The sequence below is a fragment of the Diospyros lotus genome, chromosome 13 (genome assembly GCF_014633365.1).
Source record: "Diospyros lotus cultivar Yz01 chromosome 13, ASM1463336v1, whole genome shotgun sequence".
In the NCBI taxonomy this organism is placed as follows: Eukaryota; Viridiplantae; Streptophyta; class Magnoliopsida; order Ericales; family Ebenaceae; genus Diospyros; species Diospyros lotus.
Genome location: NC_068350.1, coordinates 26,368,082 through 26,384,675, shown reverse-complemented (window position 1 = coordinate 26,384,675; position 16,594 = coordinate 26,368,082). Strand labels below are relative to the sequence as shown.

The 16,594-nt window shown below is 40.4% G+C and overlaps 1 protein-coding gene across 1 annotated transcript; it reads left to right on the top strand.

Moving 5' to 3' along the window:
* The first annotated feature begins 12,261 nt into the window (after nt 1–12,261).
* LOC127788152 (uncharacterized) lies at nt 12,262–14,625 on the top strand. The gene is made up of 4 exons (XM_052316263.1): nt 12,262–12,402; nt 12,544–13,203; nt 13,705–14,085; nt 14,146–14,625. The coding sequence occupies exons 1-4, from the start codon at nt 12,262–12,264 to the stop codon at nt 14,623–14,625; spliced, it is 1,662 nt and encodes a 553-aa protein (XP_052172223.1).
* The last annotated feature ends 1,969 nt before the right edge of the window (nt 14,626–16,594 follow it).

Here is a 16,594-nt window from a genome sequence, read left to right as displayed (position 1 = left end):
GGAGTGGTTATTGAACATTAGGCGAAGTGGGAGCGGAAGAAGAATAGCCAAATTACAATGTTATCCCTTTCCGACTTCCCCAAAGTTTAGGCGAGAGGACGTTATTGCCCCTCTGTTCTCCACATATTTACTTCAAATAATTCCTCTTTTTTTTTCACTTAAAATGATCCCAGAACACTTCTGGCAGAATTTCTCAAGTGAATAAAATTGTTAAAATGGATATTATTGACTCACAATCGGCATAGGAACTTCCTTCCATCTGGATTGTTTTGTTCTTAAGATTAAACCAAAAAAAAAAACTCATCGCTATTATTATTTGACTAAAAAGGAAACGTCTAAAAGTTGCGGGATATTAAAGTCTTTGGGGAGGTCAATATGATGGATTCGTACGGGAAAGGACAGAAAGTAGGGAGGGAAATAGGCGGAAGTGGTAGGGGTAGTTTGGGAAAAGGAAAAGTCATTTTCAAGCACCGATTGTGGGTTGGGTTTGGTTGGGATGGGGAGACGAGCAGAGCCTTATCAACCGGTGGAGAAACAATTGAGGAAGGCCGTATTCAAAAAGTCCGGACCGTACGTACACACACATCCCCTTGAAATGACACGTCACCCCTCTCCCCCACAATGCCCATGTGATAAGTAGTCACATCCATCCATCCAGCGTACGCGCGTACAGAATTCCTCATTTGTTATTTTTTATTTCAAAATCTAGTTATTATTTTTAATTCCCCCCCCGCCCCCCCCCGGAGAGTCCAGTTTACTTCTACCAGGAGGAATTAAGTTACAATTTTACCCCTTGAAAGTCTCCTTTCTTAGCCAATGTAATTACTGTGTTTTAGTCTCCTCCTCACTAAATGAAGAAGAGGAAATTTTTTAAAATATTAAGTTAAGCATTTTTATTTTCATATTTAGTATATATTTAAAAAAACTGAAAAAATAATATTTATAGAATTTATTTTTAATCAAATTTCTTACCAAAAAAATTTCATAAAAAATTAAAAATCTTAAATTCTCATGCACTATAAAAAGATTTTAACAAATAAAAAAACTAAAACATTTCTTATCTTCTTATCTTTCTATACCAACATATTATATATATATATACACGCATAATGTCTAAAATAAAATAATATTTTTTGACTTCCTACAAGATTGTGCGTCCCAATATCTTAATATTAAAAAAAATATTTTTTTAAACAAAGAGTAATCTTAAAAAAATAAAATGAATTTCTAAAAATATTACATTTAAACTAAATATAAAAATATAAGATTTTTTAAAAAAAATACCCAACATCCCTTAAAATGTTTAAAATTAATTAAATATAAAATTATATAAATTCTAAAAATTAAATATTCTTAAGGACATTTTCAAAAATCATAAATTTTAATAATTTAAAAATTTTGTAATATGGTCTCTTACATATTTAATAAAAATATGAAATTTAAAACATAAGAAGCGTACGACCAACGAAACATCTAGTTGATTTTAAAGAAATAGTGATGGTGAAGTTTAAGTTGGAGGATGGTGATCACATCACATCACATCACAATTACTTTATGATGTAGAGAAGAATCTGAGGTGGGTGGGGACCACGGGGCATGAAGGGGAGGCGAACCCGTCCACACCCCACACCACACCCACCCGCAGTTTCAGCCAAAGAAAAATCCACAAGTCATGACATATATTGCGGGATAGAAGAAATGAAGGTGGCGCTGCCGTACTTATTAGTGCAGCTTTTGCTTCCTTTTAATTTGGGGGAAGGCCACGGGCAAGTACCAACCTTACCCTGATAAGAACGGCCGCAGCGCAAAGCAAAGCAAAGCACAACGAGGGAGGAGAGGGAATCCCATCAAAGACAGCGATTGATTGGGTGGCGTTGGCTGCCATGCCGTCTCGCTATTGGACGGATGGAGTCAAAAAGGCGGAACCCAAAGAGCGATGCTGCATCAATTCACGAAGTCTCGGTGCTGCTGAGGGAGGCCCTGACTCAAGCTCAAGCACCCCTTTATCCTCACCGTATCGTAACGGTATCACGGCATCCTGTTGATTTGACATAACAATAATAATTTAATATTATTATTATTATTTTATATATTAAATATTAAGATGATGTGGTCTTAAAATTGTATTAAATATATATATATATATATTTTATTTAATACATGCAAGTAATAGCCTTTGATAAATCTAAAATATAATTTATATTTATTGGAACTACATACATACATACATACATATAATTGAAGGTATGTAATTGCTTTTAAAATTATTTTTTTATTTTTTTAATATTATAGATACAAATTATTTTATTCTCTAATATTTATTGTTTAAAATAAAAAAAATAATAATACTTATTCTAATACTTAACTGAAGGTCCTAACTCCATCAGTGATTAGAATCATTGACACGTAACGTGAAATTATTACGCCAGACATGACGTCACCCGCATGTACTTTAGATATTTTCTATCCAACTTGGCATTTTATCGTAAGCCATGTGGATGACAGCAATATGCATGATTTCCCTGATAATTAGATGTACCGCGTTTGGATTCACTTCATTTTTTATATTTATTTATTTATAGATATTCCTACTTTTCCAATCACGACATTTCTCTCCCTATCCACTGGCACTGCCCCCCGTGACTCGAATTGCCCTTTATTAAAGCCAAAATTATTTATCTGTGCATTTACAAATATGCATATATATAATTTAAGTTGTTTGAAAATAAAAATAAAAAATGTTTTCGATATGAAATGAAAATAAAAAAATAATATTTTTAAAAAATATATAAAAAATAGAAATGCGAAATAATTATAAATTTAAAAAATATAAGAGTATACATTGAAAATAATTAAAAATTTAAGTATTAAAATAAAATAAATAGAGGTGTATGTGAAATTAGTTTATAATTTATATAATATAAATAGTATTATAAGTTATAAACCCTAATTGCAAATTTGCAGCCTGTTCATTGAAACCTAAAGGTTTGGATCAGCATCGTCGTCGCTGCCGTTGTTGCCGACCCTAGTGTCTGCTGCTCTCGTCGCTGACCTCGTCACCAACCCATGTCGTTGTCTCGCCACTCACTGCCAACTGCCAACTGCCGCTACATCCTCTATCTCTATTGTTGCCTTCATCTTTCTCATCGTCTAACGCATCAACTCACCCATCTCATTGCTCTGGTCGTTGCCTTGCCTTTTATCGTCGACTTGTCTTGCTTTTCGCCCTCACCTTCGACCGTCGCCTCGCATCTCTCGCCTTCGACTGCCACCTTGCCTCTTTCACCACTACATTCTCTACTCTGGCCACTACTTAGCCTCTTGGTGGCCCGAGTTGCAAATCTGGCGACCCTCATCTTCTCCATTGTAGGTGATTGCTTCAACGCGATCATCGAAAACGCATTTCCAGTGGGAAACGCATTTCCCACTTTTTTTGTAAATTGCAAAAGAAACTCAAAATATTTTACAATTTACAGAAATGGCCCAAAAATCGTTTCGAGACGTCTTCATCGTTTCTAAAATGAGAAACAGTTCGAAAATCCCAAAATGGAATCTCCGAGCCATTTTTGTGCTTCACAATATATACAATCACATAAAAACAAAAATAACAACGCACTCATGGTTCAATTACATAAATTTTAACTCATTAATTTGTTTAGCATTTATGCGAATAAAAATTCAAGAATTTTTGCACTCATTGCCAATTATTTTATGTTACTTTTTTTCATCATGTACACTTAGACATTATTAGTGATAGGAAATGATCATGTTTCGAAATCGATTATCACCCAACCTATTTAAGTGTTGTACACTTGTACTCATGATTGGTTTTCCTTGACCCTAAGGCGTTTCTAGTTGCTCTCAACCTTGAGCTTGTTTGAGATTTGCAAAAGGAGGGTAATGCTCAATCACGAGACTAAGTGACGCAATGATAATGTAATGATTATACAATTAATGAGATACCTAACTCTTATAATTCATGTCTTTATTGAGGCACTACGGAGCCTACAAATGACCTTAATCGTGCCACGTGGGTGATGGATACAAGCTTGATGGATGACCATGATCGTGGCACATAGAGAGTTGGATTTGAACTCATGAACTAAGAAATGATGCAAGCCTGGGTCCAAGTTTGGGTCTAGATCTAATTCTTCAAGGTACTTTTTTCACTTGGGCATGACATATCCTAGGCTAGATCTAGGCCTTATACCTACAATTCGTGGTACCCATTGGTCTTGGCCTAAGCCCAAGGTGCTCTTAATCGTGTATCATTTTAGGGCTCTAACAAGAGGGGTATTTTAGTACTTTTTCTTAGGATAAGAATCCCTCAACATCCCCCATATTCCCTTGGTTAAGTCCCAAAGGTCAAGCTAGGGAGTAATTAAAGACATTTTTTTTTTCATCTCTAGACCACTACATACTTAGTATTTAATGGCTAGCTAAGTTATGGCTAGACATTTCAAATCAATAGGTGATGACATTATTCAGGCTATTTGAGCTTGTAGGTAAGAGAATGAGGAGTTGGCAGATCACTATATGTAAAGATAGGCATCTATTAGCATCCCCTCAATGCCTATAAAAGGAGGGGAGACCTTGATCTAGGTTTTCTCACACTTCATATCGCGCTTTCCAATTTTCCCTCATTCTCAACTTTAGAGTCCTTGATCTAGTCTTCTTTAGAGCTCAATTTTTTCATCCCTAGTATTCGTTAGGTATATCATATTCTTTTTAGTAAGTAGATATAGAGAAAGTGAGCTTGAGCAACAGGCTGAGCTCAAGCTTTTCTTTTAACCCTAGCTCCTTGGGTTTTGAGGGTTGGTCAAAGTTAGGAATCACAAGAGGGTTCTGGTCTCTTGTTGAGTAGGTAGTGAACTTTCTAGGGATTCTGACTCAAACTTGGATTCCCTTCTTATTGAGGAAGTTACTCACCTCAGTAAGGAGGCAACCAAGGCGTTTATGGGTTGGCTTAGATTGGAAGAAGATGAGTATTATTATATTTACTTGACGTTCTATCAAGCCCATGAGGCTTGCAATGCATCCTTGGTGATCTACATGGATGCTTTGGATACTAGCCTTCACATTCCCCTCCACCCATTAGCTATTGAGATCTTTTCCATCTTAGAGATAAACTTTCCAACGGGTGGAGGATCTTTTTTGCTTTTTCATTCCCCTTACAGCTTGAATCTTCCTCTTCTTATTTCGAGTTGTTACTTGCAAACAAGGGCTATACTTTTTCATTGTTGCTGCTTGCCAGCACTTCATAATCGACACCTTGTCTTCCATCAAGGGGTGGAAATGTCGATTTCTATTTGTTTAACCTTAGGAAAGTCAATTTATCTTCTTAACTTTCTATAGAAGGGGAAAAGTTAGTGTTCCATCCTTTAACACCAGTTGTTTTCCTACACATGGGGTTATTTTCTAACCAAGTGTGTTACTGTAGGCGTGTGTTGGGAATCCCACATCAGTTAACCAGTGGGTGGATGCTGGGCTTATATATATTGGGTAGACAACAACCTTTTCAAGGTAGTTGCCTAGGCTATTATAGATCGAGTCAAGTAGAGATTATTGTTAATTGTTTTCAAGAGCTACAACCTGAACAACGATGAGTTGATGCTCTAGAACAATACTTAAGACAAAACCTTCTAGTTTTTCGAGAGAGTGCAATGAACGATCTAGAAATGAGTGAGTGTTAGCTGGATCAAACAGCTTCGCCCTTTTTGTCAAAATTATGGCACAAAAAACTATCTTTGCCCTCTTGGAAACTTGGTGCATAGGGAGGCTTCTAGTGTCAATAGCAGACATGGGTCTTCAATAGGTAAATTTGGATTTTGCAATTTGTGGTCGAGTGGGCCTAGAGACATGAAGGAGACCATGCAACCAAGTGGGCTGGGAGACATACGGGAGACCGTGTTGCTGAGTGCTAATGGGGCTGAGATGCATGTGAGAGGTCGTGTGGCCAAGCAGGCGAAGTGACTATGTGAAAGACTATACAAGCTGATAACCGAGTGATGATGCTTGGGTAACACCGAGGTATGGCCAAGAAACCCCATTGGAAGCCTCTCTCCATACACTATTGATAGATCGTTCCATAATACTACACATGTCACTCACCAGAAAATAGACATGCAACTCTCACGGACCATCCAACCTCGAGAGTCGCTTTCCAAGCCATGCGAGAGACCTTTCGAGAGATTACAGACCCCGAAATGCTTGATCTCTGAACATAAGAATATGACGAATTGGTTAAACTTATCTTTGTGATGCCACTTGATAAATTCAAATGACTACTCGAGAAGTCTGTCGAAAGATGCTTTCCTTTAGTTACTTTTCTCTCTATAAATAGTAGTCACCCTCATTGTTTAGGTATGATTAGAACTCTAATACTACTACAATTCTACTTAGGGGTGTTAACGATTCGGATTGGTTCGGTTCTATAAGAATCCAGTAATTGAACCATTTTTAACGGTTCCAAAAAAATAAGAAGCATAACCGGACCATTACATATATAAAACCAAACCATGACCAATCTGTTACATCGGACCCATTTCGGTTCAGTTTCGGTTCTATCCAATTAACATTTAGCTTTTAAACATTTTCACAAAATATAAAATTACAAATAGATTTGTTAATTAAAATAAACTCATAACTTCATTAATGTTTCAAATCTTGAAGTAAAAGTAGAATAAAATAATTCATAGACCATCTCATCAAATGAGATTACATCGACCATTTAATATAGCAATAGCGTATAAAAGTCTAGAAATAAAAGAGTTCATGAATAACAATAACTAACAACAAAAAATAAATAAACAAAAACTAGTAGATTAAAATTATAAGTAATAATATATTTATGCGTATGTATATATATATACCCAAAAAATTATAATATATATACAAGTATAATATCGATTCTGATTCGGTTCAAATTACAATTTGAAAAGAAAAATCAGTAACCAAACCAAATATATCAGTTTTTAATTTTTTAAAATCAGAACCTAACTGTTGAACCATAGAATCAATCCAAAAGGCACAATTCAGTTCGGTTTGATCCGATTCACCGATTTTCGAATATTTTTTGACACCCCTAATTCTACTTACTCTTTGCTTTATATCTGCTCATCCAAAAACTAGCTTAGACATTGAAAGGTCGCATAGGACTTTTACCTAAACCTTTAACTAATTTGTTCCTTACATGTCACTCGAAAGCAAGTCCCTTGCACTCAAGTCACTCGTGAAAATGATCACTCATTACTCGATTCAAAACACTCTCTCACAATATATAAATTTATTGTTGTATTTGAGTAACAAAATAATATTATTTAACTATAAAAAGAAGTAAAATAAAATAATTTATTAAACAATTAGAGCATTAGATAATGGAAATGTAGTAAAAAATTAGACCAATTTAATATTTGAAATTTCAAAAAACGAGTCAATTTGATATGCGTGTGTGTGAATCAATCGTCGGTATTGTCAAATTGTGAAGAAAATCGTTGCTCTAATAACGATACTTTTACACGTGTATATGCCGTGCAACCACTAAGTACGTACAAGCCCGAAATAGAATAAAAAACTGAAGGAAATATCTCGTAGGAAGGAACTCCCATTCGAATTCGGTGGCCTTCATCTCAACAGTAACAAAGAATCATATTCCTGGGAAAACACCTGCCCCAGTTGTGTTGTTTTCCGCACTAATGAGGTGCCTAACTTTGTCGTGAACTGCTTGTACATATTTTTGTACTGAATATGTACGTACTTTAATTTTATTGACTGATTAATTAAGCCTTTTCCAAGAGCCGATCTAGCCCTCTACTTGCTGGTGCAGTCAGCATCTCCAATGCAGGTTTCAACGGACGCTCTCTTCTGCGTTTGATTAGAACTTAAAACTAATTCATTTTTCTTCATTTAAGGTATGTTTAATTGTATTATTTAGAATTTAATTTTAAGTAATATTAGATAGAAAATAAAAATCATCCCACCCTATTAGAAAATAAATTTTATGAAAATAAGTTTTAAATAATTGTACCATATATATTTTTCATAAAAAAATTAAGAATGTTTGATTATTTTTCATAAAAAATATGTAATAATTACATATTTTCTTTGATAAATGTGTGCAATCAAACACACTTTAAAAGTTATTTTATTGTTATATACCAAAAAGTTAAAATTTGGCACTTCTGCTGTGAATCACAAATAGAAATAACCCATAAAATTATGTTTAGTCCACACTGTGTTAAAATCGCTAACATTATTCTCAAATCATATTTAATTATTGTTTATTGTTATTTGTTGCGGAGCAGACTGAGAGATAGGTACTACCTTAAACAGTTAATTTGTTATTTATAGGTAAGGATGACAATTTCTACCCATCCATGGGGTTCTAATTTCAACACGTCCCAATCGAACATAGGTTTTTCCCTAATCAACTCAGCTTTGAGTTCAAAGTTTAAACAAAATTCCTTTAGGACATGGTGGGCGCTATCACCTGAATACAATAATAAATTTTTTTATTGTGAAATTTGTTTTTAAGCTTCTATTCCATAAAAAAAGAACTAATCAGAGGACACTGAACATTATTTGTGCAAATATTCTGATATTTAATTTAGATTTATAATTTTAATTGTAGAGTTCTTGAACAAGTAGATGTGGCCTACTTGGGAGAAGTGGGTTCCCTTCTATTTATAGCTAAGGTAGTGAGGAAACGATAAGGGTCCTTGATTTTTCATAATCTTTATCCTTTACACAACTTTCAGAGAAGATCTCTGATGTATGTTTGCACGTCTTTGTTCGCGGGAGGCCTTCACTCAATCCACTAGACTTTTGTCAGACCCATAAAGAGATAGAGACTCAATCTCTCAAACACCCACTTAGGCCATGACAAACCCTTACTCGTTCCACTAGACTTCTACAAGAGACTTATCCATGAGGCACTCACTCATAGTAGACTTAGCCACCATCTCTGCGAGAGACTTAGCCTCCAACGACGCGAGAGACCTATCTTAAGGCCCCACGAGAGACTCACCTTTAGGTTTCTTAGGAGACTCATCTCCAATTCTCGCAAGAGACTCATGTTTAGGTCTCGCGAGAGACTCACCTTTAGGTCATGCGAGAGAAATTCTCACATGTCCCATGGGAGACTCATCCATCTAGTCTCTTTAGCTCTTCTAACCCAATCCCTTCAATGGTCCCTCGAGTGGAGTACTAAGTTTTACAACAACAATGATGTGTGATTTGTGTACAATTAATTGGTTAAGTGTACCCTAATCAAATATGCATATAGTGATAAAATGAATGTTGATCCCACAACGACTAAATCATAATACCAAAATTATTATACGCATTTTCCGCATCACTCCTTATAGGCCAGACTCAATCTAATGGGTTGGCCCGATCGCCCGGAGCCTAGAAGGTCCAGACGACCTCGTCAAAGAAAGCCATACACCATCGAAATTCGCAGCTCATAAAGCGACCTCCTCATGAGCTTCCGGTAAAGCCTCTTGTGAGCTCTCCGCTATCGACTAACGAGCTCCCAGTAAAACCCTCAGTTCGTTGGACCGCCCAGATCGCTGGCCTAAAACCTCCAGCTCGCACAAATGGCAAAGTTGCTAAGAAGCCAGAGGTAGGGTCCATTTACTTTCTCTGCAATAGCTCATACCCGTCGTAATGAAGATCCCACTCCTGGTTTTGTACAGATGATAAGGACTGTTTGTCCCCCGTTATATCATCTATATATTTCTATATGTTATCCAAATTGTAAAGGTCCCTCATTATAAATAGGATTCAGAGATATCATGAGGAAAAAACAAGGAGAATAATCAGACACCGCCATTCTGAAAGAATAATCAGTGTGCGGTCGTGGAGTAGGCATCGTTCTGACTGAACCACATGAAAATTGCTTGTGTTGGCTTATATCTGGAACCTTTGTTTTCTTTCTCTTGGCATTTTGGACTCACCACGGCCCAAAAATGAATCATGGTCGGTTGAAATTGAACGTCGACATTTTGGCGCTAGAGCAAGGGGCCCGCTCTGATCAATAGTCATGGCAAGAGGAAGGAATACTCAAAGTTCCAAGGCAGCGGTCAACCCACCAGAAAATCACCACGATCGACCACGAGATTTTCCACCAAATGGAGGGCCCGTTGCTTCGAGAGCAGATATCCCTTTACCACCGCCAACCGGAGACGCCACCGGCATACCGCCACGATTTCCTGTTCAACCCACAAACTAAATCGCCAGGACAGGGGCGATCTGGGACTAGCAGCAACGTTAGGAGGCGTTAGAGAATACAGTGATGTAGCTCGCTGACACGGTCAGAATTCTGGCCCAAGCTCAACCGCAGGTTGCCCACGACCCACCGGCTTCGCCTCGAAGGGTCCGCTAACCACGAGAAGAAAGACCTCCGCTTGTAGAAGAGGATATCGGGAATAATTATCCATTCCCAAATCACCACTCCCCGGTCCGGGAAAGAAGTAGGCAATCGCAGGCCCAACAATCAACAGGCCCGGACTCAACCGTGGAGGAGCTATATCAAAGAGTTTGGTAGCTGGAAGAACGACAAGGAGTCCGCAGCCAGAATAATGGCCATAGGGACAAGACGCCGTTCATTAGAGAGGTTGAACTCGAACCCCTCCCCCGGAGATTTAAAGTCCTAAGCATGCCACAATACAATGGGGACGACGACCCCTATGATTACCTGGATGCGTACAACGTACAAATGGATTTGCAGACAATCAGCTCGCTAGTTAAATGCCGCGCATTCCCGGCAATCTTGGGTGATATTCCCCGAGCTTGGTTCAAAAGCCTTCTGCCTCGCAGCATCAGCAGCTAAGAGGAATGCCAACAGAGATTCCTCAATCAATACAGGGCTCTAAGGAGGCAGCTTGCACCACCATGTCATCTCACCACAGTGTTCCAGAAAGCAAACGAGCCCTTGAGGGATTATATTGCTAGATTCAGATGCGAGGTGAGTAACGTCGAGGAACCCTCCGATGAAAGTATCCTGACGGCGATCTCCACCGACCTCCGAAAAGACAGGAAGCTCTATGAGAGCATCTACAGGACCCCAGTTAAAGACTTGAGGAAATTCTATGAACGAGCTTCCAAGAAGATCCGATGGGAAGATGCCTTTGGGTCAAAGAAACCCATTGGGCAGAAAGAAGAAGTTGGGGGCTCCAACCAGAATAAGAAAAGGAATAATGGAGACCCTAAAAGGGAAGCTCGGGGGGAGAGAGATTAGCGACCTATTAGGTCGCGACGCTTTGACAACTACTGTGCCTTGTCTAACCCCCAAGAAAGGATTTTCGCCATGGAAAGAAACAAAGAAGAGTTCGAGAAGCCCAACCCGCTAAGAACTCCCAACAAATTCAGAAATAAGGAAAAATTCTGTGCGTATCACAATGAGGCAGGCCATAACACCTCCAAATGCTGGACTTTAAGGGATGCCATTGAGGATCTGATAAGAAGAGGTCGTTTGAAAGATTACGTGGTGCAACCAACCAATCAACTAAGCCAGCCACCGGCATAGCAACCGCCCCCCTCTGATGATGAACACTCACCGGCTGTGCGAACTATCTACACGATTCATGGTGGACCTCATCTCGTGGGATCTTCCCACAAATCTTGCGATAAGTACATGCGTGAAGCTAACCATGTCTTGTTGGCAAGATCAGACGAGTAGTTGGTTCCAGGGAAGCGAGCTAGGGATAACCCAATTCCGGAAAAGATGGTCTTCTCGAAAAAAGAGGCCGGAAACGTCCATTAGCCGCACAATGACGCGCTCGTTATACGGGCCTAGATCGGCAATTCCGAAGTGCGAAAGATAATGGTGGATACAGGCACCTTGGTAAATGTAATGTACAGAGCTTGCTTCGATCAGATGGGTTTGGGACCAGAACAATTGAGCTCATCCCCAGAACTGCTATACGGATTCACGGGTGATGCAGTGGTTCCTATCGATTAGATTAGCCTTCCCTTTACCATCGGGGATACGGATCGCCAGACCACCACTATGGCAAAGTTCCTAATTATAGACTGCCTCTCAACGTATAACGTCGTGCTCGGGAGGCTGGCAATGAACGACCTGGATCTGGTCACTTTAACCAGATTGCTAACAGTGAAATTCTCGACCCCAATGGAATAGGGTGTGTATGAGGCGAGGAGTACCTCGCAAGACGTTGCTATGAAGATGCCCTCAAAATGGGAGCCAAAGGAAAGAAAGTAAATGTCATCGCAAAAGATAACTCGCGACCGACCAGCTAAATGGGGGCTAATCACGACCTGGATCCTCGTGAGGTCGACTGTGACAGACCCACCGGTTCGATGGAAGAGCTCGAAGATATCTCAATCAGCGAGACAGACGAAGAAAGACACCTTAAGCTGGGAAAAAATCTAGCCCCCGAGGTAAAATCCCAACTTAGCAATTTCCTTAAAGCTAACCTCAATGTATTTGCGTGGAACCACGAGGATAAGGTAGGAATAGCCCCGGAGGTCATGTCGCACAGGCTTAATGTAGACCCCAGCTACAAGCTAGTACGTTAGAAGAGGAGGCCAATAACCCCTGAGCATTACACCGCTCTCAAAGAAGAAGTTGACAAGCTCTTGGCGAACAAGCTTATTAAAGACGCCCACTACCCGGTCTGGGTGAAAAAGAAAAATGGGAAGTGGAGGATTTGCGTCGACTTCACCGACTTGAACAAGGCTTGCCCTAAGGACAACTTCCCTCTCCTAAGAATCGATCAGCTCATGGATGCAACAGCTAGTCACCAGCATCTCAGTTTCATAGATGTCTATTCGGGCTACAATCAGATCCCCATGAACCCCACCGACCAAGAGCACGCCTCGTTCATTACCGACCGAGGGCTTTATTGTTATAAGGTCATGCCTTTTGGGTTGAAGAATGTTGGTGCGACCTACCAAAGGCTGGTCAACATGATGTTTGAAGCGCTGATCGGCAGAACCATGGAAGTGTACGTTGACGACATGCTCATAAAATTTGAGCAAGTAACAGACCATGTTTCCGATCTGAGGGAAATGTTTGGAGTCCTCAAGAGCTATCAGATGAAACTCAATCCACTCAAGTGTGCCTTTGGGATAGCCTCTAGAAAATTTCTTGGGTTTATGGTAAATAATAATGGCATCGAAGCCAATCCGGATAAAATAAAGGCTTTGCTCAACATGAGGTTGCCTGTAAGGAAGAAGGAGGTATAGAGCCTCAATGGATAGGTCGCGGCTCTAAGCTGTTTCATTTCTAAGGCAACTGATAAGTGTACCATGTTCTTCGAGCTTCTGAAAAAGGCCCAAGACTTTAGATGGACAGAAGAATGTGAGTCCGCATTCCAACAACTGAAGGAATACATGGGACAGGCCCCACTGCTCGCTGAACCCAAGGAGGGAGAGAAGTTGACCTTGTACTTGGAAGTATCCCAATAGGATCTTAGTGCGGCCTTCGTCCAGGGGGAAGAAGGGGTGCAGCACCCCATATATTACGTCTCCAAAAGCTTAATCGATGCAAAAACAAGGTACGCACTAATTGAAAAATTGGCTTATTGTTTAAAAATGGCATCAAGGAAGCTACGACCTTATTTTCAAGCTCATGAGATCGAAGTCCTGACCAAGTACCCGCTGAAGCAAATCTTGCAAAAGTCGGACACCTCAGGTCGCTTACTAAAATGGTCTATCGAGCTCGCTCAGTTTGATATAAAGTACAAACCAAGGACGAAGATAAAGGATCAGGCATTGGAAAATTTCATAGCCGAGTTCACTAGACCGATTGACGAAGAAGCAGAGAACTTGAAAGGGCCATCCTGGGAATTATACGTCAACAGATCATCAAGTGAACAAGGAGCGGGAGCCGAGGTTATGTTAATAAGCCCCGAGGGTCACAAAATCCTCTGCGCCCTGAGGTTCAGGTTTCTGGCCACCAATAATGAATCCGAGTATGAGGCCCTATTAGCAGGGCTTCTCCTGGCAAAGGAAATACGAGCTGAATCATTGGAGATCTTCAGTGACTCTCAGCTGGTCGTCAATCAAGTACGAGGAGAATACCAGGCCAAAGATATAAAGATGGTGGCATACCTACAAAAGGTACGCGAACTCTTAGCAACTTTTGAAAAATATGAAATGCATCAAATCCCCCACTTCCAGAACTCTCATGCGGATGCGCTAGCTCGCCTAGCGATTGCCCAGGATGCGAAATTCTTAGGGGACATACCTGTGGATTTTTTAGCTACCCCAAGCACAGAACAACGAGCTGAAACGTTGGTGATCATGGTGTCCCAAAACTCATGGATGATTCCCATTCTAGGGTATTTGCAAGACGGGAAATTGCCGGAAGACAAATTGGAAGCACATCGGCTGCGAGCTCAAGCAGCTCGATATTGCATCTATGATGATAAACTGTACAAGAGGGGTTTCTCAGCCCCACTCATGAGGTGCATTGACGGCACCGACTGCCAGACCGTGCTAGGAGAAATTCACGCAAGTCACTGCGGTAATCATGCCGTGGCACTTTCATTGGCACAGAAGGCCCTCTGGCAAGGGTTTTATTGGCCCACCATAAAGCAAGATGCCGTAGAGACAGTCAAGAGATGCGAAAAATGCCAAAGATTCACCAAAATTCTGTGATCTCCGCCAGCTTATCTACAGCAGATGAGAAGCCCATGGCTCTTTGCTATTTGGGGCATGGATCTAATCGGGTCACTCCCAACGGCCAGCGGAGGGTGCAAGCATGCCATAGTGGCAGTCGACTACTTCACCAAATGGGTAGAAGCCAAAGAGCTCACACAGATTACCAGTTTGAAGGTAAAAGCGTTTACATGGGATAATATAGTTTGCAGGTTCAGAGTACCACAACAAATAATAACGGACAACGGGACCCAATTCATCAGCGAGCAATTCATCCAATTTTGCGAATCAATAGGGATTCAAAAAATTTTCACCGCCGTGGACGACCCCCAGGCCAATGGACAGGTCGAAGCTGTTAACAAAATAATCAAGCAAACCCTGAAAACAAAGCTTGAAGCTAGAAAGGGGGCTTGGGTGGATGAACTGCAAACGGTGCTGTGAGCCTATCGAACAACAGTTCGATGTAGCACTGGAGAAACCCCATTCTCAATGGCGTATGGATCGGAGGCTATGATCCCTGCTAAGAATGAAGTGGCCAGCCACTGAAGGGCCACCTTCAATTTAGATCGCAATAACGAGCTGCTAGCGGCAAATCTAGACCTGCTCGAGGAATCAAGGGATGTAGCTCGTGTAAGGGTCACCATCTATCAACAAAGGATAGCGCGATATTACAACAGAAATGTTTGAATCTGACATTACAACGTCGGAGACCCGGTGTTATGCCTGGTACTCCCAAGAGCTCGAAAGACGAGCAACGACACCCTAGGCCCTAACTGGGAAGGTCCATTTATCATCAAGGAAAATCTGGGTAACAAAGCATATCATCTGGCAAACATGGACAGGATTCGTCTCCCGTGGGCTTGGAACGTGGAACACCTTTGTCCTTACTTCCAATGAATGTAACTGTTCTTGCCTATGCTTCATCTTTTTATTGTAAGTAATTTTCATATTTCTGATTGGAATTTATGAATTTTCATTGTACTTTATTCTTATTGGTATTCGATTGAATATCCCTGAAGTGAGGGGTTGAGAAACCATGGTTTGCAAGCTGGGGTCTAAGTAACTTAGCCATTGTGTTACAGTTTGCAGGTTAACTGAGCATTCATCTTGGTCCCCCCTTAGGTCGTGGATTGCGAGCTGAGAACCATTCATCTTGACTTAATATCATGGTTTGGAACCTACTGAGCAACCACTTCCATAAGTGACTCCAAGCCAGGGTTCACTAGTCGAGGTCCTTTCATCTTGACTCAGGTTATGGTCTGCGACCCACTTGGGTGTTCCCTCTCAGTTAAATTAAAACTTATAAAAGCCACTATGTGTTAGTTGAGGTCGTAATACGGTCTGCCTGGACACATAGCTCGGCCATGCAAATAAACAAAATAACAAGCCATGATATGTTAGCTGGGGTCACCCTATGATCCACCTGGACATATAACTTGGCGATATAAGTTGGAATTTCACTAGCTAGGGTCTCTTTATCTTGGCTTAAGCCATGGTCTATGACCTACCTGAGTATTCACTCCCGAGTTGTTAAAACTTTTCAGGAGCCATGATATGCTAGCCGAGGTCGCGACACAATCTCATATCCTAGCAAATTTTTCATATTAAAATGTGTTAGCTGAGGTTCGTCTTAATTCGCCTAAATAAAACTATTCGCGACCTATCGGACACGCGTCCTGATCATTTATCACGAGCTGCCCAGCCATGGTACGTTAGTCGAGATCGCAAGGCGATCTGCCTAGACATATATCTCGGTAAGGTTTTCATTATTTTGACAAGACATGCTGGCTAAGGGTTGCCTTAATTTGCCTAAGCATAACTGTTCGCGACCCACATGACATTGATTATTACAACTATCGTCGACGAGCTATTTCAAGCTTGTTAATCTGCGAGTTGGGAATACTCTGGGTCTATCTAGACTTATGCTCGGACGATTCATTCTGAAGTTATATTCTTGAAGACTTCTTCC